General features: G+C 41.9%; 4 protein-coding genes across 10 annotated transcripts in view; 3 read left to right on the top strand and 1 right to left on the bottom strand.

The window, feature by feature from the left end:
• The window catches only part of LOC6738368 (LIM and SH3 domain protein Lasp), a 30,137-nt gene extending 13,693 nt beyond the window's left edge, over positions 1–16,444 (top strand). For 2 of the 7 annotated variants that reach the window (XM_044923001.1, XM_044923000.1), the window contains 6 exons: positions 3,536–3,630; positions 11,431–11,563; positions 11,860–11,995; positions 12,889–14,088; positions 14,233–14,468; positions 14,533–16,444. In XM_044923001.1, coding sequence (XP_044778936.1) covers positions 3,536–3,630; positions 11,431–11,563; positions 11,860–11,995; positions 12,889–14,088; positions 14,233–14,468; positions 14,533–14,712 — 1,980 coding nt within the window. In that variant the 3' untranslated portion in view covers positions 14,713–16,444. The remainder of the gene's footprint in view (positions 1–3,535; positions 3,631–11,430; positions 11,564–11,859; positions 11,996–12,888; positions 14,089–14,232; positions 14,469–14,532) is intronic. The other 5 variants (XM_044923002.1, XM_044923003.1, XM_044923004.1 and 2 more) reach the window with 5 other exon arrangements.
• On the top strand, positions 14,719–16,444 carry LOC27207582. The gene has a single exon (XM_044923006.1). It carries the CDS (start codon positions 14,719–14,721, stop codon positions 15,082–15,084), a length of 366 nt encoding a protein of 121 aa, XP_044778941.1. The 3' UTR covers positions 15,085–16,444.
• A 176-nt stretch (positions 16,445–16,620) lies between these two features.
• Positions 16,621–18,863, bottom strand: LOC6738367 (coiled-coil domain-containing protein 13). Its single transcript, XM_002085140.4, has 3 exons — positions 17,329–18,863; positions 16,899–17,272; positions 16,621–16,838 (listed from the first exon to the last, which is right to left on the bottom strand). Exons 1-3 carry the CDS (start codon positions 18,715–18,717, stop codon positions 16,628–16,630), a joined length of 1,974 nt encoding a protein of 657 aa, XP_002085176.1. The 5' UTR covers positions 18,718–18,863; the 3' UTR covers positions 16,621–16,627.
• A 382-nt stretch (positions 18,864–19,245) lies between these two features.
• LOC6738366 (coatomer subunit zeta-1) lies at positions 19,246–21,219 on the top strand. Its single transcript, XM_002085139.4, has 4 exons — positions 19,246–19,394; positions 19,452–19,819; positions 20,355–20,445; positions 21,041–21,219. The coding sequence occupies exons 1-4, from the start codon at positions 19,377–19,379 to the stop codon at positions 21,086–21,088; spliced, it is 525 nt and encodes a 174-aa protein (XP_002085175.1). The 5' UTR covers positions 19,246–19,376; the 3' UTR covers positions 21,089–21,219.
• The last annotated feature ends 1,377 nt before the right edge of the window (positions 21,220–22,596 follow it).

Raw genomic sequence — 22,596 nt, 5'->3', positions numbered from 1 at the left:
AATCATGATTAATATCTTATGTAAAGTTGGCGCGGGGGAATAGTTGGTGTTCGGCCGCTTCGACTTCATTCCGTTGATAGCTCATAACGGTATACGAGCATAAATAACAGTTTTATTTTTTAAGCGCTGCATCTAGTCGAACTTTAATTTGTGCTCAAAGAAAGCTGAGTAGCATAAGCATTTCCCCGGACAATAGAGAGAAAGCATCTCTCCCGCTGAATGGCCATAGAATTTCTTACCCCGCTGACCGACCGGCGAACAAAAACCAAAATCCAGAAAAAAAAATGGGAATAAAAACAATAAAATCTGGCTGTGGACAACAATGCGAATCTGGATTTCAGTTTGCTCTCATGTCTGAAGAGTGTTTGCCTTTTGCCGTTTGGCATTTGAAGTGTTTATTGTCCCAAAAACTTTTGAGAATTCGCCTTGGAAATACTCTACAGAATGCGGAAGTCATCACTTTGGTGCAAAGCGTGTTGAGATACTAAAAAGAAAGATACTAAACATAGATTGAAGTGTATTGTTAAATATTCTTCAATAATGAATATTGAAATATTTCTATAGTATAACAGCTTATATACTTCAGTAGATAATATTAAATATTAAGTAGGTAAGAGTAAGTTATGATTCGTTCTAAAGTCAAAGTTTTTTGTCTAAAGTGAAGGAACAATTGTTTGGAAAATTATTTGCGTTGCCAACAATGTGAAGATTTCAAAAGGATTTTAACACCTTTACTTCAAATACGCTTAAATTTGTGTAAAATCAATGGGTGGTTAAATCGCAAATTAAACAAAATAAATATAATTGAAGGGAGAAGGTAGCTGCTTTCCTCTGTTTTTTATCTCTACAAAACTCGAAGTTGGGTGAAATCAGTTGCTTTTTAAACATATGTATCTGTTCCCATTTCCAAGTGCTCCAGTTTCAGTTCCTTATGCAAATCTAAAGAAATCACTTTGACACTTCAAGTCTGGCTTAGTTTTCTTTGTTACACTTATAAATAGATTTTTTGAAGCAATTTTGTTTGCTTTGTGGTTTTTTGGTGTTGTTGTTGTTTCTGGTGCTCATTGCCCCCATTTGCCATTTGTCATTCGCTATTCGCCGTGGTAATTCGAGATTTTCCTACCAATTCGTGGCTCATGCCAATTGTTTTTATCGCCACTCCGAGGGTCGAGAAACGTTGAAAGCGTGCAAATGCGAATGCAAATTTAACACCTCGTTGTGGTTGACAGAAAACAACCGGGCAATAAAACCAAAACCAAAAACAAAAACAAAACGAAACAAGCCAAGAGGAAACGTTTAACTTTTGAAAATTGAGCCGCAAATTGAAAATCAAGACGAGAAGCGAGCGCAAAAGTGAAAAAGTGGGTTAAAGTGGCCGCACAAAATGGAAATTGAATGCAGTTGACGGCGAGGGAGACGACGTGGTACTCCGTTGTTGACCAACGACCACCAAACTATTACCTCATCACATTTAAATAAGCCCATGTCTACATTCCCATGTGTGTGCATTGCCCATCCAGATGCACATGACCACTCCCACAACAACATGTAAGAAATATGTAGGAAAAGAGCAAGAAACTCGACAGCATTTTGTGTGGCGAAAGTGAAACTGTATGTGCAACTTTCTTGCGGCTTAAGCAGCATCAAAGTCGATGGATTTTGGCAAGCCAAAAGTTATGTCAAATACACAAAGTTATATAGTCTATGCATATATTTGAACCATTTCAATTTCAAGATACAAGATACCACAGAAAGAAAGTAAGCTTGCTTACGCACTTAATATTGCAATGGTTTTAGGGCCATAAATATGGTTTCTATTTATATAAAAACAACTAAATAGAAAGTCTATACATCAGAGTTAATGTCTTCGACACACAAAACTTACAAACTAAATCCTATAGTTACTAAAAGTATCTGAACCTCAGGCATTCTTGCCGAACTGCATCGGTGGTCCAGTTGGCCATTGGTCATCCATGTGCCCAAAACCACTGCCCCTGTTACGCATGCGCCCTGAGCTGGAAAGTCATTTGCTTAAGTCCAGATGATTCAAAGTGGTGGGTTCAGAGAGGAAAATCCGATGATTTATTCCGGTTTTGGTTCAGTGGGGTCAAAGATTGTTTCGCTTTCAGCTTTTCTCTTCGGGCCATGGAATGCGTTGAACTGACTTCTTTCGTTTTTATTTCACTTATATATTGTTTTTTTTTTTGTGTTTGCTTGTGTTATTTGTGTTTGCGTCCATCAAACAATTAACTATCGTATTTTTTTGTTTCTACACTTTTAATTGTTGTTTAAACTGGTTTTGCGTTGTTGTTTTTTTTTTCTTTTTTGCGCCAGCTTCCAGTGGCAGACAGCGTTGAAAACCAATTAGGAGATATTTTGTACTCCCATCTGGCATCTCTTTCGGCGAATGTATGGCCATCTCTTTCGTCTGCTAATCCGCAGACAAGTTAATCGTTTGTTGACCTCCACGTCAAGGATGGTGTGCGGTAAATGGGGATGTGGATGTGTCGGGGCTCCGTTGCGGTTTTGAGATTTTTTCCTCTTTCGGAAAATTTGCATAACGCGTTGCAGGCAAACAGAAACATAAAAGAAGGAAAACCAAACATTCAGGCACCACAGACGAAGTCGAGCTATCAAGCCAAGTTTTCATACACAAGTTCTTATTCTGGTCGTTGCGAAGTTTTGTATCTCGGTATCTGTGAGATGCGAGTTCTTCCGCCACTTCATATGCCAAGTCACCACAAATCACGCAACATTTTCAATGTCTGTTCGTCTGGTTCTCATCTGTCTGTGCGACTTGGCCGCGCTTATCTAACCAGTTATCTTAACTGAACGGTACTAACTACGATATCTTCGTATTCTTCACCTTCATCGCTGATTGAGAAACCTTGAGATAAGCAGAAAATTGGAGTCTGTAGTGGTACTTTTTGGGGTTCAAGCCAAAATACAAAACGTAACCTTTCAAATAATATCTTTTGGGGCAATTTTATAACATATCGTTTTTCTATTAAAATACCATAAAAACTTCCGTTATTTTGGAAACAAAAATGCACTAAAAACATTTTTGTGATATTAAATCTATCGTGATGCTCTTTCGTTAATAAAAAAGTGATAAAAGTAGTTTTGCTAAATTTATGCACATAAAATCATAGAAATTCAGTTGTAGATAAAAACAGTCGGAATTAATACGATTTTATTTTTTCGAAGCTCTTTAACTGCTTTCTTATTTCCTTTTGCTAGACTTCCAATTAATTTTGGAGAAAATATATATATGTACGCATAAATTTCTAGTTAACGGAATAGTATGAAAGTATCTTTGAGAGCGCTTTTTATGCTTGGCTTGGCCCAGACTTTTCAGTTGCACTGCGCCAATTTGGCTAACAAGAAGCAACAAACAAAGAGCAAAGGCACCACCACCGCCACACCGAACAACCAAAAACAACAAATAGCAATAATAATATTGCATTCTCGACAATTTCTCTGATTCTTCTCCGTTTGTAATTCAACGTTTTTCCCCTCTTTTCTTTCGTTTCAGACATGGCACAAAACGTGTTTCAAATGCACAGAATGCGGCATGACGCTCAATATGAAAACCTACAAGGGCTACAACAAAATGCCCTACTGTGAGGCGTAAGTTTAACCAAGTTTATACCACCCCCTAGATCCCATTCCCCCCTCCCCTTGAACAATTGTGGAGCAGCACTGTGGGGCAATCACGTTAAGCCTTATCGCATCGCACCCACTCGAAATCGGAATGCGCTGGAGGATGGTCAACCTTGATTTGGCTCCCCTCACCTGGCAATCTTCATTAGCGTCGTTTATCTAATCGCTCCACGTAGATAGTAGATGGGTGGGTGGAGCGGAGAGCCGCTGGCAGCGAAGATAACGCTTAAATTCACTGGAAAATTGCAAAAACTCCCCGAATATGTGGGTGAGCAAAAAGTGCAGCAGCTGGTTAGGTTGAAACTACGGGCTGGCTACGAAATGCCGACGGAATGGGTGTAGAATGGGTGCAGAATGCGGAAATGCAGTTGTGGGCCAGGCGGAGAGTCACAGTGAGACCCACTACTGGAGTTCACCCGGTGAACTAGTTAATTGTGTTCGCTTGATAACAGCAGCTGCTTTCGATTTAATGACTGCAGTTGAATTTTTCAAATTTGCAACAGTTTTTTGCCTCTGGGTTGTGAGCTATGATTGCATTCTTGCTACATTTTATTTAATTTTATTACGTTCTTTTGATTAGAAATGATAGCCAGCCATTGTTTTTATAACCCGCAATATTATTAGTTTCTGAACGAGTTTTTTCATCTTTTCATTAATTATATTTTTTGATTAGTTTCGTTTTAAATTTAATGCCTTTCAACCGGTTGTTTAATTAAACAACTCACCTTTAAACTTCTGCTTAGATTACATAATATTTAAATCTCAATTATATACATATTATATATCCCATAAATATATTTTAAAGTAGGTTTTTGTTCCCAAGTTTCCCCCAACTCCGAGAACTAGTTTTCCTCTTGAAAAGCAGGTGATCAACTCTGCCATTTAGACTCCTCGCACACACCAGAGGTCTTCCTGTTTCCTGCTGAGCTGTTCAAGTCGCGAATCGCATGGGGAATCTGTGTCACATGGGGGGCGTTCCTGGTTCCCAGTAGCCACCGAGAAAGACCCTCCCTCCCCCCCTTACCGAAAGGAACTCCCCGCCACTGACTCCGCTTTCTGCTGTCATGTTCATTGTTGTAGACAATGTCACACACATTGGGACTGGTGCTGCTGGCTAAGCGGACAAGAGAGCAAGTGTTTTGCTTTGTATTGTGGCCAACACACAACCAGCCAGCTCCTCCGACTCCTTTTGCCCAATATTTTCCTTTTGCTGCAGTGCGTGGCTGCATTTGCTGGCCTTGAGCCAAAAGCCAGGGGCGCCGTGAAACGGGGATCGGATCGGTTATACCACATTCTGTACTGCGACTGCTCCTGCTGTTGCTGCTCTAATGCAGATTTATTGTGGATGCCACCGCTGCGGGAATAAAAATTCCATGCGGATTGAGTTATGCGTCCGTTAGCTCCATTGCGCAGTGCACCCCCCTCCCCCTCCGCTCCTCACGATTTTCCCGGCGAAAACTGGGCTGTCTGCTTGGTGGTATCACATGTCCCGTTCGCTTTGTGCGAATTTCCACTGATGTCATCGCCTGCATAAATTGCAACATGGATTCAGCTTCGGCAATGTGGTTTAGCGGCAAAGTGGCAGCGGTGCGGTTACGCCCCGTTTTCCGCTGCCAGCACACTTTCACTGCATTTCCTCAAACAGTTTGCACCTATCCGGCAAAAATGCTGCTCTGCTCCCCGATTACGTGACGCCACGTGCGGGAATTCGGACGGACTGGCTGCTCCTCCTCCTTTTTTGTCCGTGTCTTCGATCTAGATTTTTATGCGGGGTACTTGCGGCTCTAAAGGGGCATATTCAATTCCATTTCGGGGAGTTCCCCAAATGCATTTCAGATCGAGATTAATAAAATCTATTAAGCTAAATCGTTCTTTCATTTCGAATAACCGGAAAGCAAAAGGTAGTAGTCAGCACTACTACTTCTAAATGAAAAAGAAATTTTATAAGATTGATCGACCATATACAGTATGTCAAGAAACTGTTTACACACTGTGAAATATTCAACTTATTAGTATGTCAAGAAACTGTTTACACACTGTGAAATATTCAACTTATTACACAGTGTGTAAACAGTTTCTTGACATACTGTATATATATAATCTAAAGAAATCCTACGCATCAATTTGCAGTTCTTTAATATAGGGTATTTTTGTATCCCAAATATTTCCAAACTTTGAGTTTCTTACATTTTACAACTGCGGCGACTTCAACTTCCACTTTTTGGTTTGCATTTTATAATTGCCCAAGAAGTTTCGCCTGTCTGGTGGTTATTCTACGGAGCCTTCTGTTAAGTTCCGTCTGCGGACAAAAGATAGTTTCCCATCCATTCAGTTACGGGTCAAAACGAAGTTTTCATAGTGCCGCTTTCTTGGGCCGAGAGGTCAGCCACCCGGTGGGGATAACACGATTGCAATAAATTATGAAGTTCATTCACAGGATAAATGAGGAAAACGTGCAATTAAAGTTGGGCCACATATGAAGCTGAAGTGCCCGACAACTGATTGTTAATTGGATTTGAGGGGGCAAATGGATGTTATGGTCTCAAGGAAGGAAGTGTTCAAAATGGGAAAAGTACTCGAAGATGGATGGAAAACTTTTTCTAGTTTCGGAAATGAAATCAGTTAGCGTTGAAAAAGATTTGTCACTTAAAATTCATAGTTAAGTATGTGGCTACTACTTCATTATTAGGCTTCATTTTATAGGACCTAAATCAATGTGAAATAGAGATCATACCTAAAGATTCATGTGTTTCACAATTGAGTTTCCAATCCAACAAGTAGGAAATATAAATAAATCAAACTAGTTTCTGTAAACATTCCAAGCTTCCCTCCTTTGTCGTCCTGCCAATTCAAATGTTTGATATGCTGGAGTTTGTACAACTTGAGGATGGATAAATTTCCATCCCCAATAAACGAAACTAAACGAAACGAAACTTTCTCCTCGCCCTAATTGCATCTTGAAGTACAGCTTTCCTGGCCGTTGTCTACCTAAGGCCGAAAGCCGAAGGACCAGGACAGGACAGGAAAAGAAGCCGGCTTTGGGCCAGAACCAAAAGTGCACTTACATACATATATGCTCATGTGCACAAATGTGGCAAGGAGGAGGAGCTTCTATTCATACAATTTTGTATACATTACATTACCAGGCCCCATTTAGTTGGAATTGAACTAGAAAACGAGATGTTTACTACAATGTCTTGTTCGTTTTTTCGCATCTTGTTTTTTTTTGTATTTCATTTCGTTTTCCCTCGTATAAAAAAGCGGGTTTTTGCGAAACATCTGCCCGACGAACAGAAGGCTGATACTTTTCTATATATCATTGGCATTTATTTATTAACATAAAAACCCAGTGAACCATGGTCATGCAACCCAACATCCAACACAAACCCGCGCCCCTTGTGCCACATTTTCTTCTTGTCTTCTCTCATTTCATTTTGCATCACATTTCCCCCCATTTTTTTTTTACTTTCGTTTTAAAACGCGGCTTAAATATCCGAACAATACTACCCGATGGTTATATGGAATATATGTGCATATGTATCTTCGTCTGATTACTTAAGCCGCCGCCCACAAAATAGAAAACAAGAGTGACAACAGCCACAAAAACCTTTTCAATTACCAAAAAAAAAAGAGAAAAAAAAATTTGTTGGGTCAGCCCGAAAGAGTTTGTGGGGCATTGTCTCATTTTTCCACTATTTTATGCTAAATACAAACATTTCTGTGGGTCGCCTATTTAGCTTCCGAAATGAGCTGGGAGTGGTGGTGTCAACGATTACCCCGGGGAACACCTTTCTTATCCGAGCCCAGCTATTGAATATGAATTTTTTAAAAGCCTTAAAACACGCGATGGAAATTTACACACAGTCACTGCCGTTTACTACTCCCTTTCGCTGTCTGTGCGATGGATTTTCGAACATTTATGCTCACTTTGATTGACTGCAACGGATTTATGAATACCGACGATGACGTTGATGGGCCAATGCCAAAAACTTGGCTGTAATATATGTGTGGGTTGAGAGGGGGGAGGAGATAATCACATTGGTCGAGCATGCATTTAATTTCAATTTTAACGCTTTTGCAAATTATGTGTGATATGATTTTCTCTTTTCGTTGTGGAATCTCAGTCAGACCAGTAAAGGAAATTATTTCATTATATCGAAATTTAAACCTTTAAGACAATAAAGATATATTTCTAAAGGCTGAAAGGAATGTTTCATAAATTTAATTAAATGAAGGTATTAAACTACGCACATACTCACGTGCTTATCTACAATACTTTATGAATCAAATTGGTCTCAAGTTAAAATTTTTTTAATCGATACATGCTTGTTTTCTAACTCATTCATCTACATATGATGCCCTATGAAATGTAACAGCCATCCTTAAAAGGTACATTTATTCACATTCTTTGCTTAAAGAACCATTTAAAGTGGGTAGTGCTACCTTATTTACATGCAGTCCTTTGACAATCGCATCTTATCAGCTATGGCCGGCCAGTATAAAGTCGTAACTGCCCCTCCTCCCTGGCTTACTTTACATTGATCCATTGCACAACAACACCATAAAGTCGTCGAACAACAAAAGACTGTCATGGTAGTAACTCAACACCAATCACCGTCACTGCTTGTTCCACATGGAAAAAAATTAAAAATTAAAAAAAAAAAAAAAACAAAGAAATAGGAGTAAGTAAAAAACAAGAGTGAAAAAACCAGAAAAATATGTTGACATCCAATGAATGTCCGAACCGTTTTTCTCGTTTGTACATACAGTGGGCTGGGTTTGGGTGGATTGGATGGTCTTTCGATGCTTGATGACTACCACGCGATGTGGTCCAGTTTAATGGCCAGGAATCCAGACATCCTCTCTTCCATCAAAAGCAATTTGTGTGGGAAATCATGAACAGCGGCTGAAAAACTCTAGTGACTTTTATCGACTAACAGATACCGTGTAAAATGTCTATAAAGAGCAGTTAATTGTATAAAATGCCTTTAGTTTATTTCGATTTCGTAATTTTTAATGACAAAAAATATTTAAATATAATTAACAAAACTATTTTAATTTAAATGTATTGAAGTTAAAGTTTCGAAATATATTTATAGTTTAGAAAATATTTCTAAAAATGTACAGTATTATGTGGCGAAATTATGACCAAAACACTGATGTTGGTTCTTTTTGCTCACCATTTATGCTACTGGTTATTGTGTTGTGTATTGTTTACAAATAAATTAAAATTCTTTGATAATAATAAAATGTGAAGCGCAAAAAAGGAGCAACAATTGCATCAGAGGCATGCATTGTTGTTGTTGCTGTTGTGGCTGCTGCTGACGTGCATGTTGCTGCTGCTTTTGTTGTTGTTGCTGCGGCTGATCTATTGGGAACGTGCTGAGACATCCGCTGGTGGTAGACGCTCGCCAATGTCGCCTCCGGGCACTCCAGCATTGTTATGTCATCATTACCAGCTACCAGCAACAGTAGCAGCAGCAGCAGCAGTTGCAGTAGCACAACTAGCAGCAGCAGCAGCAGCAATGTGTGCCATCTACAACAGCAATTTGACCGACCGAACGCAACGGCAATGCGGACGATGCTTTCTGCGGTTCGGGCTTTGTACCTATTTCTGCCCCTTGGCCACCACCTCATCCTCCTTCCCCTCCTCCGCCCGTCCGCCTGCCCTCTTTCTATCTGTGGCACACACATGCATCGCATATTGAACGATAAAGCAAAGTAAAGCAAAGTAAAGCTTGCAGCGGCAACAACAATGCATTATTGTTGCACTCTGGGTATACTCTTTTGGTGGATTGTACTTTTTATCAGAGGTATCTGTTTGTTAAACGAATCTCAAAATAATGCGTTAATTTGCAAGGCGACTATTTAACCAGATTGGTTAAATGTAGAGAAAAATATACAATAAAATTATTTATATATGGTAAAATCCCAGTCTTGAAGTAAGCTCGTGCCTTTTCAATAACGTAAATATCTAACGGATTAGTAGGGTTTTGGCAAGTACAGGGTATACGACATTCGTCCCATTTCACGTCGTTTACACAAAGTCTTGTTGTTTGGAATAGACCTACATGCATCGGTGCTCTCTCAGTGATTCTGGGTCTGCCGCTGCTCACACGCTTTGGTCATTAAACGGCCTTGTGCCACTATCAACTGTCCGACGTGCATATGTGTACCACATTACACTATTATACCATTAAAGCATATATACCATATACCATATAGCGAGTCGTACCATTACCATCCATCTCGATGGTGGTCACCTCTGTGCGTGTGTGACAGTTGGCATTGTTTTGTCGCTGGTTCGCATTCCACAGTGATTGCGACTTATTGTCAGTGGGGGGAAAAGCTGTGAAAACAGCACCCCTACCAACTACCAACTACCCACTATTACCCCCTTTCGAAAGTCGGCGCCAGCTGTAGGCGATTAGAACATCGCTAAAAACCCATAAATATTCTATAAAGCCAATCGACTTGCATGCAATTACGTTTACAATACGGTTATATGAGGTTATATGTGGTTATATGAGGGTTGAGGGCTAATATGGCCAAAAGGCAGAAAGAGGTACTTCCCCGCTGTGGGTTTATCAACCTCACGAGTCATCGAGGTTGGTTATCGGTTGGGCTGTTGCCCAATCGATCGATCGATTAGCCCGATGATAGGTTAAAGCACTCCCTTCATGGCTCATGGCAAACAAAAAGAGTCGTGAATTTATGGAACTGCACAGAACTGCGTGTATTTGTTTGTTCGCCATGATTACTTTCGCATAACAGATGCGCCATGTTTTTCCTTGCTGTGCTGCCAATAATTAAATTGATGTATTAGCCTGTGGGGACGAAGCTGGGAAATTGATCCAAAAAGTGCTATAATAATATCAACGGTATTGTGTTTTGCTCTCATTCAACCTTTTTTCACTTCGATATTTATTAGTTTAGTTTGGTGTGTTTATAAAAAAACTAAAAAACTTCTTTAAATCTATATAAATTAAAATGCTCGTCAGAAAGATACTTATTCTATGAATGTGAATGGAATAGTTTTGCCATAGAATTTCCAATGCTCAAAGGAAATGGTAACTTTAAACTTAATGTGCTTTTCACATGCTTTGGACCATATAAATTGGCTTTGTGGTCTTCCATTTAAATCCCATGCTAATTATTTGGATTAGGACTGTACCTGGACAAGCGAAGAAAAGCTGGCTCCAAACCTAATGGCGAATTAAGAGTAAGCCACTACTAATGCTTTGATAAACTGCATTTAGCCACAGAAAAATCTCTGAAAGTGCATTCCCGTTATTTGCCAGGGGGGGTAACTAAAGAAGAAACCCCAATCAAACCACATAAAATACACGTAGTTTTTCTGCTGTTTGGGGCACTGTTTTAATTGATAAAAGCAGAGGCGGCGAGGTCAGAGGTTTTCACACGAAGCCAACGTGAAATCAGAGATGGATATGCTGTGGTACATGCGAATGTGCATATGTATATACCCCGCAGCAGAATCAGCATCTCTCATTCCACCCACTGCCACTCGAGCGGAATTTCCGTGAATCCGAAAACCAAATCCAAGTTGGGGCCAGCTGGCGTGGAGAATTTTCAGCGAGAGCTCCGATTGCCACCGGCAGTGTGCGAGTATGATGATGAACTTTATGTGCGGCATGCCGCAGAACGAGCGACTGTGCAACTGCCACGGCTTGTGACTAGCGTTAACTCCTCTAATTCTGCTGATCTATAACCTAACCCCCTATCTCCACCCCCTCCTCCCTCTTGCAGACACATCCCGAAGGCGAAGGCAACGGCCATTGCCGATACGCCCGAACTGAAGCGCATCGCGGAGAACACCAAAATCCAGTCGAACGTCAAGTACCACGCGGACTTTGAGAAGGCCAAGGGCAAGTTTACACAGGTCAGTGCAGCAAAAGTTGAGAGAAGCTCAATTGACCAAAGATATTACTACTTCTGATGGGAGTTTGCTGGCTAATTAGGTTTAATTTACTTGCGCGATAGATAGATAGTTCTTTGAAATATTCAAATAGTCAAGTTTTATTAGTTAAATTTGTATGTTTTGGCATACTTATTTAACTATATATGACTAAAGCGCGGCCCTTGTGAAGTTCAGTTTGAGATAATGCTTGATATATGTTAAGTTCCATCCGTTCATTTGGTGTGTGCCCTTACCTAAATTGCTTTTGCATTCGACAGGTGGCCGATGACCCGGAAACGCTGCGGATCAAACAGAACACGAAGCACATATCGAATGTGGCATATCACGGGGATCTGGAGAAGAAGGCGGCCATGGAGAAGCAGCGAGGATCCGCCGAGGTCTCCGACAGCAGCAGTGAGTACTCGACCGACTTCCTTTCTCCTCCCCCTCCATCCATCTGTATCTATCACTATTTCCATCTCTGTGAGAGCAGAGACCAAAGCCCCCCTGTAACTATTGTATCTTTTCTACTCATCATCACTGGTATCGAAGCTTTATTGCTTGCAATCGCTAGTTCAATTAATAACGGTCAGTTGGTGGTGGGCCGGGCTTACTGTTTGAATTAATTTATTTGAATTTCAATTGACTTAATGTGTTTATAATGGTCTATTGACGTCATTCACTCATGCATGCATTCAAATGGTCACGAAAAATTACAAAGCCTGCTTACAAAGAACTTGTGTAGCGATTGTTATTGATTTGTTTGTTAATTGAATTAAACATTTAAATATATATTGAATGTCACTCAAAATTAACAACCCCCCAAAAAAATACAGAAAATTTAGTATAAATTCCTTTTTCTTTCTTTCCTTTCTATTATATTATTTGATTTACCTTATTTTGTATCTACTGTACTTCTACTTTATAGACATGCATGTGGCATGTCTGAATTTGCATTTCTGCACTGTCTATCTAACTATGTTGTATCTATTTCCATCACATCTGTCACATTGTGTAATTAATATTGATTATAATGCCGTTTTTTTATGGTTTGTTTTCTCTCCTTTTATTTTGTTGTGGACTTTGTTTATCATTTGTTGCCATTTATCCCACACCATCAACCAACTGCAACAATAAAATCAACAACATTATTTGTGTGCTTTCTGAACTACCGTTAACCTAACGTTACACACAACACGAACAACACACGCCACACACACATGCACACTAACAACAACGACTGTGGACAATGGTGCAACTAATTAATCGTCACCTCGAAATCGATAACTATCGAAAAAATCGAATAGATGAATCGGAATACTTCTCAGAGCAATTGGCAGCTGAACAATTCTCGCAATATGCACCCACAGCCTCACCCATACCGCCAGCAGCGACAACACTACACCAGCAACATCAGCAACAACAGCAGTTGCAACACCAACAGCAGCAGCAGTACCAGCAACATCAGCAGCAACTGCAGCAGCAGCAACACCAACACCAACACTATCTGCAACAGCAGCAACAGACTCTGCCACCGCCACCCATACAACACCAGCAATACAACACAGCGGCCATAACGCCCACATACCAACAGCTCCAACAGCAACAGCAGCAGCAACAGCGGGCACAGCAGCAGCAACTGCACGATCCCTATGCACACTACCAACAACCGCAGGCGCTGCGCCAGCAGCAGCAGCAACAGCAGCAGCAACAACAACAGCAGCAACAGCTGCTGCAACAGCAAGCCATTAAACAAGCCTCACATCTGTATCCCACAGCAACATCCCAGCAGCAACAGATGCCGCCACCACAGTCGCCGGCGAATCCGCAGCAGCAGGCGCTCAACAGCTACAACGAGATGCGCTCGGCCATACTCCAGAACTCCCATCATCCCAGCGGCAATTCCGTGGATCAGTACGACCAGCCACAGCAGCAGCAACATCAGCCGCAGCAGCAGCAACATCAGCCGCAGCAGCATCAACATCAGCCGCAGCAGCAGCAACATCAGCCGCAGCAGCAGAGCACCAACCCCACGCTGGTGGCTGCCCCACAGCAGCAATCCCATCATAGCCTACTGAACAACAATGCCAGCAACGGCGGCCTTTCGCACAGCCACCACAGCAACATCAACAATAATGGGCACGGCTCACAGAACCAAATGTTGCCGCCACAAATGAGACGCTCGGCGGCCAGTGTCTCCGCCTACGATGGCAACAGCAAGCAACAAGTGACAGCCGGCCCAGGAGCTGCCCAGAATCACCTGCAGCAATTGTATGCGTCTCCCAATTACGCCGCTGTGACTCCATCGGAGAACTCAATAAACGCTAAGCAGCACGCCAGCAATGGCCATGTGCCGAACCAGCAGCAACAGCACGTGGCAGGCGGCAGCAATATCGGGAAGATAGCGGACTATGATCCGCTGACGGATGGACCAAGGGTGGTGCCCAATGCCGGCCGGTCCAGCACCACTTTGGTCTACAGCTCCGAGCCACGAGGCAACCAAGGTGGTAAGTTGCGGAGCAGGCTAGCTGGTAGTTCGAGGTAGTGATAGTGCGCGCTCAGCTCGATGTTACACACTCATCTTGTCCTTGTCCTCGGCTAGTAGATATGTAGCCTTAACAGAACTAATCCAGACTTTTATGTCCTCACAGGCAACAGCGTGTATCCCAAGCGTATTGGATCCGTTTCCGATATTGATCCGGCCAATGGCATCTACGGATCGCTCACCGCCGCCGAGCAGGCTCACCAGCAGCAGAAGCACCAGCAGTACTACCAGCAGGTGCAGATGATGCAGCAGCAGGAGCACCCGCCGCAGCAACAGCAGATGCGCCAGCAGCCATCCTACTCCTCCCTGCAGGAAAAACAATCGCGCCAGAGCTCAGCAATGGTAAGTTTTCTTTGCTGTCTATTGTTCATTACAACAATTTTCAATTTGATGTCCCATATTTTAGCGCGTCTATCGGGCCATCTATGACTATGAGGCGCAGGACGTCGACGAGGTCAGCTTCCGCGAGGGCGACGTCATCTTCGAGGTGGAGTCGATCGATTCCGGCTGGATGACCGGACGGGTGGAGCGTACCGGCAAGACCGGCATGCTGCCCGCCAACTACGTGGAGCAGGCGGTTATATAATAGGGAATGTTCTACTACTGCTGCTGCCGCCAGCAGTTTGTGGTGATCCTCGTCTGCCTGCTCTACATCCTGCTCGTGCTCGCCTTCTTCGTCAACGTTTTTATCGCGGATCGCAACATGCACGCGAATCTTATGATGAGGAACGGACGGCACGGGGTTCACGGCGGAGGTGGAGGAGTCCCTCCGCCAGCAGGCATGCATCCGGGTCACCACAATCCGTACGACATGCATGGCTACAACCACTACAGCAACTACCATCCGCAAGTGGATTCCAAGCAGCAGCAGGAGTTGGCCAAGAAGACGCCGCAGCAGCAGGCCGAGCAGGACATTTACTACTATTTCAATCATGTATTCAGGCGGCGACGGCGATGATGGGGAGTCACACGCCCCAACCAACAGCCCAAAATTTAAATCTTTAGTGCATTAACTTATACTGCATCCACTACATACATAGATATATATAAACTATATATAGCAAAGCAGCGGATTATGTAAAAAGAGAAGAGGGAAATTAATTAATTAATTTTAAATTTATTAGTAATCCAACCAAGAACCAACAATCCGATATCCATCTTATTAAATAAACAAAGCCACAGCAGAGTTATGAGAAATCAGCCAGAGTGTCGAATGTGTTTCAGCTATGAATCGGCTAATATATGTCAGCGGAACATATATCTGCACCGATTCCAATAAGAAATCGAGCGACCAAGCTAACCCAGCCAAGTTTGCATTTATCTACAGCCCTTAATAAATCAAATTTATACAGATATTTATTGAAAAATATACAAAACGTTAACCAACTAATAGTACACTATAGCTTACCAATCATATACAAGTACGGATATCTATAAACAATTCGATTAGCTAAAGTGCTTCAGCATAACATCTTGTGGATAGCGAAATCCCAAGGCAAAGGTTTTCTAATTTAATTAGAAGTTCTCAAAGTAATTACTTACGGGGCAATAGCGCTAACACAAATTTCCCCCGAGTTTTCTTCGGCTTTTTGAAAGCTTTTCGCATTAGCAATCCACTTGGATTCTGATCGGGTCCTTATCCCTACAATTTTGTCAATTTATCTGTGTAAACGAGGAGGACATGAAGGATATTGTTCTTGTTTTTTGTGGGGGAAATTCATGTTTTTAATATATATATATTTTTGTTAAGAGAATAATAATTATATATTGTTTGTTTCTAGTGTTAAATTGAAGAAGGAAAATATGGTGGAGATATCGTTTCGTTTCACAAAAGAAATCCTTGAAAGTGCCTTTAATTTGCTAAAACGTGTTTTTTAGATAAAACCAATTTACTAGGCTTATCAATAATGCATTAAAGAATCAATAAAAAAATATACTTATACTGTAACTTATACATTTTCATACCATACGCAAGCAATGGAGAACGAATTTCTAACGCAAGTAATGAAGCAATTTACAAACGACAACTAAAAATAATTTAATATGTGATTGGAGGATCGTTTTTCTATGGCAAGTCAAGCTATATAATGTATTATTAACTTAACTTACACCACACCCACACACACTCACACATACATAGCTATAGACAGCAATTAATAACAATTATATAGGCATAATGCAATTGGAAATGCTTCGAGTGGAAAGAAATCACCTAACAAATACTTGAATTAATCTAATCTTATCCTGAAATAGAAGCAGCGCCAAAGGCTTCGTTTTGTGAACGTGTTACAAATAAAATAAAAATTTATGAAAATTTACAACTCATATTTATTTCGGTACTTCAGAATCAATGATGTGCATTGCAATGCCGCGCAAGTTTAATAACAAGTTTAATACATATATTATACATATGTATATGGCATGACTTCTGGTCCAGTTTTTCAGCATTGCAAAGAACATAAAAACTAATCAAAATACAAATCGTGTTTTTTTCGTCTTCATTATTGAATGGAAATCTCGCTCGTGGTTTTATCTGCATTTTTGCTACGATCGCTCGATCCTTTTTCGCGGGCTCCAAGTACAGTTTCAAGGATAATAGTCTTCGTACTGTTGATGGTGTCCTCGAAAAACTTGGCATCTGCGTTCTTCTCCTCGGTGATGTACTCCAGCTTCTCTGTCAGCATCGTGATCTTCTCCTTAGCCAGTTCAAGGCTGAAAAAACATAGGTAGTTATAGTTAATCAAGCGATGGAATTGCACTGTCCCAACTTACCTATTCTTTAGATCCTCCATTCTGGGCTCCGGCTGTCCTGCCGAATTCAGAGTAGTGGTGGACTGGTACTGGGACTGATTTTCGAAGCAGAAGGAACCAATCGATCCGTTAAGAGAAGTGCGACTCAGCGAACTGGCGTAGTCGGCCATTCGCTGGGTGCGTTTCTTCTTGTCGGACTGCACATCGAGTTCCTTCTCCAGATCCCTGATCTTGACTTCCAGTCGGCTGATGCGGGCCTTTAACTTGCCGATCTGCTCCTGAGCTGCCTCGTTCTTGGATCTCTCCGTCTCCAGACGATCCCCCAGAGTTTTGGTGAGCAACATAAGCTGATTCTTCTCCACCTCGAGAGCATCCAAAATGCCCACAAACTCCTCCTGCGGAATGTAATTAAGCAAATTAATAGGTTATTTTTTAGTGTACGGAGTTTTACCTTTCGAAACTCGCGGCAGGAGAAGAGAAATCCACCGGAGAGGGCGCGCAGGTCCATTTCCAGCTTCTTGATCATATCCTGCAGACTGGCCATGGCCACATCCTTCTGCTTGACCACCGTCTGCAGCTCCAGATGCATACCGCTCAGCTCCTCCATTTGCCGGCGCGAAAGATCTCGCTCCTCGGTCACCCGGACCAGTTCGCCCCGCATGTCGTCCAAACGGCTCTCGTACTGAACCCTCTGCCGGTTCAGTTTGTCATTCATGGTATTGATATTGGTGCCATTGAAATCGGTCTGCTCCTCCAGCTCATTGTATCGAATCTTGTACTTGTTCATCTCCTCGTTGAGATTCTTGTTCCTCACCTTTAGGGCGAGTGTCTTGTTGCGCTGATCTTCCAATTGGTTTTGCAGGCTAAGAATCTCCTTCTCCAGGGCTTCCACCTTGGCTCGATGAAGAATCTCACTTTTACGCACTCCCGGTGTGAAGCGATCGAAGCTAGCCGTTGTGGCTCCGCCGCCATCGCCTCCACCTAATCTCTCAGAGCTGGCATGATGTGATCTGCCGGTTACCAACTCCAGGTCCGAACCCAACGGCACTGGGGCATATTCGGCGCGATCTACGGCTCGGTCCTCGTAAAAATCCAAGCGAGCCTTGAGCTCCTGCACTTTCTGGTTGAGCGCGATGATCTGCTGGGCACGACCACGCCAATTGGCCTGATTAAGATTGTTGGCCAGGATGTTGATGTTGCAGCTCTCACCGATCTCGTGCTGCAGGCACTTTTGGGCCAGTTTCAGTTGGCTTTGTAGCTCGGTGTTCCTGTTTCGCGTTTCGAAGAGCTTCTGCTGCATACTGTTGATCTTGGCCTGTAGCTCATCGGGGGAGCAGCCCTTCTTTAGGAGATCCTGATTATGCTGCAGCTTCTCCTCGTGGGCACGCAGCTCCTTCTCCAGCTTCTCGATCTGAGCATCCTTTTTACACAGCCGGCTCTTCGCCTGCTCCAATTCGGAACGCATCTGGCGGTTCTTCTTGCTCAGTTCCAGGATTTTGGTGCCGGCAATGGAGGAGTTGCAGCGCAGCTCATCAATGGGCACCGAGTTGAGCACCTCGTTGAGCGAATCAACCGATTTCTTCAGATCGGATATCTCCTGATTCTTCTCATGAATGGTCTGGGCCAATGACTGCTTCTCCTGCTCGCACTCGGTTAGCTTCTTGCGCAGCTTTTTGGACTCCGGCTTTGCTGGCTTTGGTTTCACCACTGCGGTGGTCACCACCACATGGGCGGCGGCCATGGCATCATGGTCATGCCGACGGCGAGAGGAACGGCCCACTTTACACCCCAACAGCTCCTGATCCCGATGGGCTACATACTCATCCGGCAAAGTCTCCATCGCAATGGCTTCTAGTTGTTCCCATAAAAATATACACAATTGAATCTAACAATTTCGTTGGCTGAGCGAAAATAATTTGTACGTGTGCCTGTTTTTCTTACTAAAATATTCACAATTTTGGTTGTCATCAGTTGTTCCTGGGTTTTTTAAATTTAAACCTCATTTTGAAACAGGCAAATCAAAGGCAAGCCAATTTTTAAATTTGTAACTTTCGTTATAATCAGGATTTCTTCAATAATAGGTATGTTAAAAATAAACAGAGTTTGTGCAATAATAAGGACTTTAACTATTCTTTTCTAGGTCTTTCCAAACTGTGGTTTTATTTAAGGCAGGATAATTTACATTTAAACTGTTATTCTCTATTTACATTCACATTATTTTATTTTAAATATCCCAGCAAAGTAACGCCAACGTTACTTTAAACACGGTTACAGCAAGCCAACCACATTTGTTTCAAATTATAATTTAAAATATAATAATATAACAACGTTAACGGTTTACCTAAAATTCAAAAATCTTAGCATATTTTCTAGCTAGTTTTAACTGTATCTAGCTATTTATTTTGTGACGCGAGTTGGCAGTACTGTTTAGTTGGTATAATTTAGCGGTTGCAATATGGGCATACTAAAGTGACGTGTAAGACACGAAAACAAGTGAAGATGGACGGATTTATGATGGTAAATTGCAAAATACACAAGTAAATGGCTTAAAATCAAACCCAACATGTGCTGCAGGATATCATCAAGGGCATGTGCATCATGGACAACGATGGCAACCGCATCCTGGCCAAGTATTACGACAAGAACATCCTGTCCACGTTGAAGGAGCAGAAGGCCTTCGAAAAGAATCTGTTCAATAAGACGCACCGCTCCAACACGGAGATCATCATGCTGGACGGACTCACCTGCGTGTACAAGAGCAACGTGGACCTCTTCTTCTACGTGATGGGCAACGCCTACGAGAACGAGCTCATCCTCCTGTCCGTGCTAAACTGCCTCTACGATTCCATCAGCCTGATCCTCAAGAAGAACGTGGAGAAGCGCCTGGTGCTGGAAAACCTGGAGATCATCATGCTGGCATTTGACGAGATCTGCGACGGAGGGTGTGTATTAACGTAAACAGTGATGGATGGAAAGAACAAGGGACCAAGTTCAGCTTTCATTAGCAGCACTTCGTTTTGAAATCATCAAATAAGTCCAAGTTTCCAGAAAAGACATTGCTATTTACTAGTCCATCATTTGGGGTTAGCTCAACTGATGCTTTGTTTGTGTGTCTCTAAGTAGTTAACCGGATTTTAAGCTTCCTCTTTATAACAAAACGTAGTCAAAGAAAAAAAAAAGGTTAAGTTATGGGATGATGTAAAGAATGTAATGTGATAACTGCAATGTTAGGTATAGGTTATCAAGTTTATTCAATTATATAAATCAAACTAAAGATTAAAATATATTAGGAAACTAATACATACTAGAACTGGCATCTTAGGCCTGCAGCTCGAATAAGTTATTTGGTTGATAGGCTGAGCTTTAGAACTCACCTCAGGTATTAAAAGATACAATTCGCCATCCATCACTGGTATACATTACATTTTATTAAACACAAATATACTATTTAAACTTTTACTCGTCTCCACCAAATAGCATTATTCTGGATGCGGATCCCTCGTCCGTGGTGAAACGCGTTGATCTGCGCAACGATGACATTCCCATTGCCGAACAGACCGTTGCCCAGGTAACTAACACCCTTAATGGTCTATTTTGGTAGTCTCACTACTTGGTAGCTCTTCTAAGTGTTTATAACTCAATGGTAGCCGTTTGTACTTTAATTTATTCGGGTTTCGTTTCGCAATTTGATACCCTGCAGTCATATAAATTGTCATTTAGTTTTACCCGCCCTATGAACAAATAATTAGGCTCTTTGTTTTTCGATACTATATGTAGTTAGTAACTGAGTTGATATAAGTTTACAAGCTTTACACATTTGCGTAGATTTATTTGTTTAATTACGATATATTTTCAGTTTCAACAAATGTAGTTTAAATGTTGTAAAATTGTACCTATTTTTATGAATGCTTCCAGATAATATTACTTATTACAATTTAAAGTAGTTGTGTCGGCGTCAAATTTTTTACCTTTTGTACATGTTACCGAATTTTTGATTACTTTTCCCCGTATTGCCCCATTCATTGTACTCCGAGAATGTTCAAATAAAATTGGTGAAAATGTTCTGGAACTTCGCGCTCATTTTGATTTGTTTCATTAGCTAATTGAACGAAATTACTGCCGAGTATCTGTATCTATATATGTGTGTGCTATCTATCTTTTAGGTTCTGCAATCGGCACGTGAACAACTCAAATGGTCCATTCTGAAGTGATGTGAAATGGGGTGGCGGAAGAGAGGAAGCCACTTCCGCGCCGCGTTGTCGCAATACATTCGATTCTTCTTTTAGCCCCAACTGTTTTCGCCTAGTTGTAAAGCATATAATAATACATACATTTAACTGGAGAGCACTGCATGTTTTAATTTAGCATTAAACTACTAATTCGCTGTGTCATAGTGTAGCATAAGGCACCGACGGACGATTGAGCTGTCAAGTTCCGGTTGCGCCACTATAAATCTCTTGTGCGTGGTATGTAATCGAGTTCTCAGATAAGGGAAACCCCCCGAATAAACAAGGACTGGATTTAGGCAAATCTAATAAAAGCTTTAAAGACTTTCCAGGCTAATACTGAATGTATTAAAGAGTATTCCCATTTTCGTTGCTATCGAGCGGTTGGAGGCTTATCACAGAACTTTATGGTGTTACTGAAGTGCACAATAATTCTTATTTTGCTTAATCGAAGAAGTCGCGCATGTAGCCATATAATGTCAGAACTGACCCATTCAATGCAACGCCGATCGGTCAGTATTACAATGAGATAATGCATGCATTATGTTGCAACGGGCAGTGCAATCACCATTCATATGCAGATGGTGTAAAACGGAACCACTTGGCTCCAGATACGAGGATAAAGTATGTCGTATACACGTGACCAGCCGGTGTCCAAACAACTTGGCCTGAAGTGGCACCTAAAACTGGGAGTGCTAGGGTATTAAAGTCTCTTTACGAGGCGGTGCTAATTATTAAGCGATTAAGCACCGATAATCTCAACATCTTTATAGCAGGGGGTCGCATAAAGAAATTCTATTTGAAGAAGCAGTTCGAAACGGTTTTCAACAGCTTTGTTTTCTGGCAAACTCGATGTAAGGGCATTGGCACTTAAACTCATATTTGTTTGATTTATGGCCATTACAACCAAATGGATTACCTCTTCGCCATCGCAGGGGCTATTAAAAGCTTTAGTTATGAAATGAAGTTCTGCGTTGCAGGAAAAGAGGGCAATTAACGAAGGCTTGTTCAATCGGGGGACTTACATATCATCTCTCTAAAATGCCTTATTCCGTAACTCCGTTTAATATCTATCCATCCGACAAAACAAACATTTAGCAATTGTGATTCACTTGTTTTCCCACCTCTCGATCGCATGGCCAACATGCTATCATTCAACTTCAACCTGCTGCTCGTCCATCATCCATCGTACACCACCCATGAACCGGAGACGTGCTCCGCTCCCACTGATATATCCATCCACCCACATTCACATCCACCCCCGTTCACCCATCGTTCCTTAATCAAATGCTTGTCAACATTGCAGCCAAAACAATAACAATCGCAAAATTAAGCGCCTCGCGTTTATCTGCCTTCTGTGTTGTCGAATTAGACAAATAACACCCAAGTGGGGAGTCAGTTGGGGAGGTAAGTAAAGTACACAGCTATATGTATCTATCAGCCGTAGGAGCTGTGGTATCGGTGCCGCACTTGATGGATGGATTGCCCGGGAT

This window comes from Drosophila simulans, chromosome 3L (genome assembly GCF_016746395.2).
Source record: "Drosophila simulans strain w501 chromosome 3L, Prin_Dsim_3.1, whole genome shotgun sequence".
NCBI lineage: Eukaryota > Metazoa > Arthropoda > Insecta > Diptera > Drosophilidae > Drosophila > Drosophila simulans.
This window is presented reverse-complemented; position numbering and strand designations above follow the sequence as displayed.

Bases quoted from the DNA above. Each gene is read 5' to 3' on its own strand.
- LOC6738366 (XM_002085139.4), top strand. The intron at 19,820-20,354 runs GTGTGTATTAAC...TCCACCAAATAG, and splicing joins GACGAGATCTGCGACGGAGG to CATTATTCTGGATGCGGATC. The intron at 20,446-21,040 runs GTAACTAACACC...TCTATCTTTTAG, and splicing joins CCGAACAGACCGTTGCCCAG to GTTCTGCAATCGGCACGTGA.
- LOC27207582 (XM_044923006.1), top strand. From the start codon at position 14,719: ATGTTCTACTACTGCTGCTGCCGCCAGCAGTTTGTGGTGATCCTCGTC.
- LOC6738367 (XM_002085140.4), bottom strand. From the start codon at position 18,717: ATGGAGACTTTGCCGGATGAGTATGTAGCCCATCGGGATCAGGAGCTG. The intron at 17,273-17,328 runs GTAAAACTCCGT...TACATTCCGCAG, and splicing joins CCTGCCGCGAGTTTCGAAAG to GAGGAGTTTGTGGGCATTTT. The intron at 16,839-16,898 runs GTAAGTTGGGAC...ATGTTTTTTCAG, and splicing joins ATGGAGGATCTAAAGAATAG to CCTTGAACTGGCTAAGGAGA.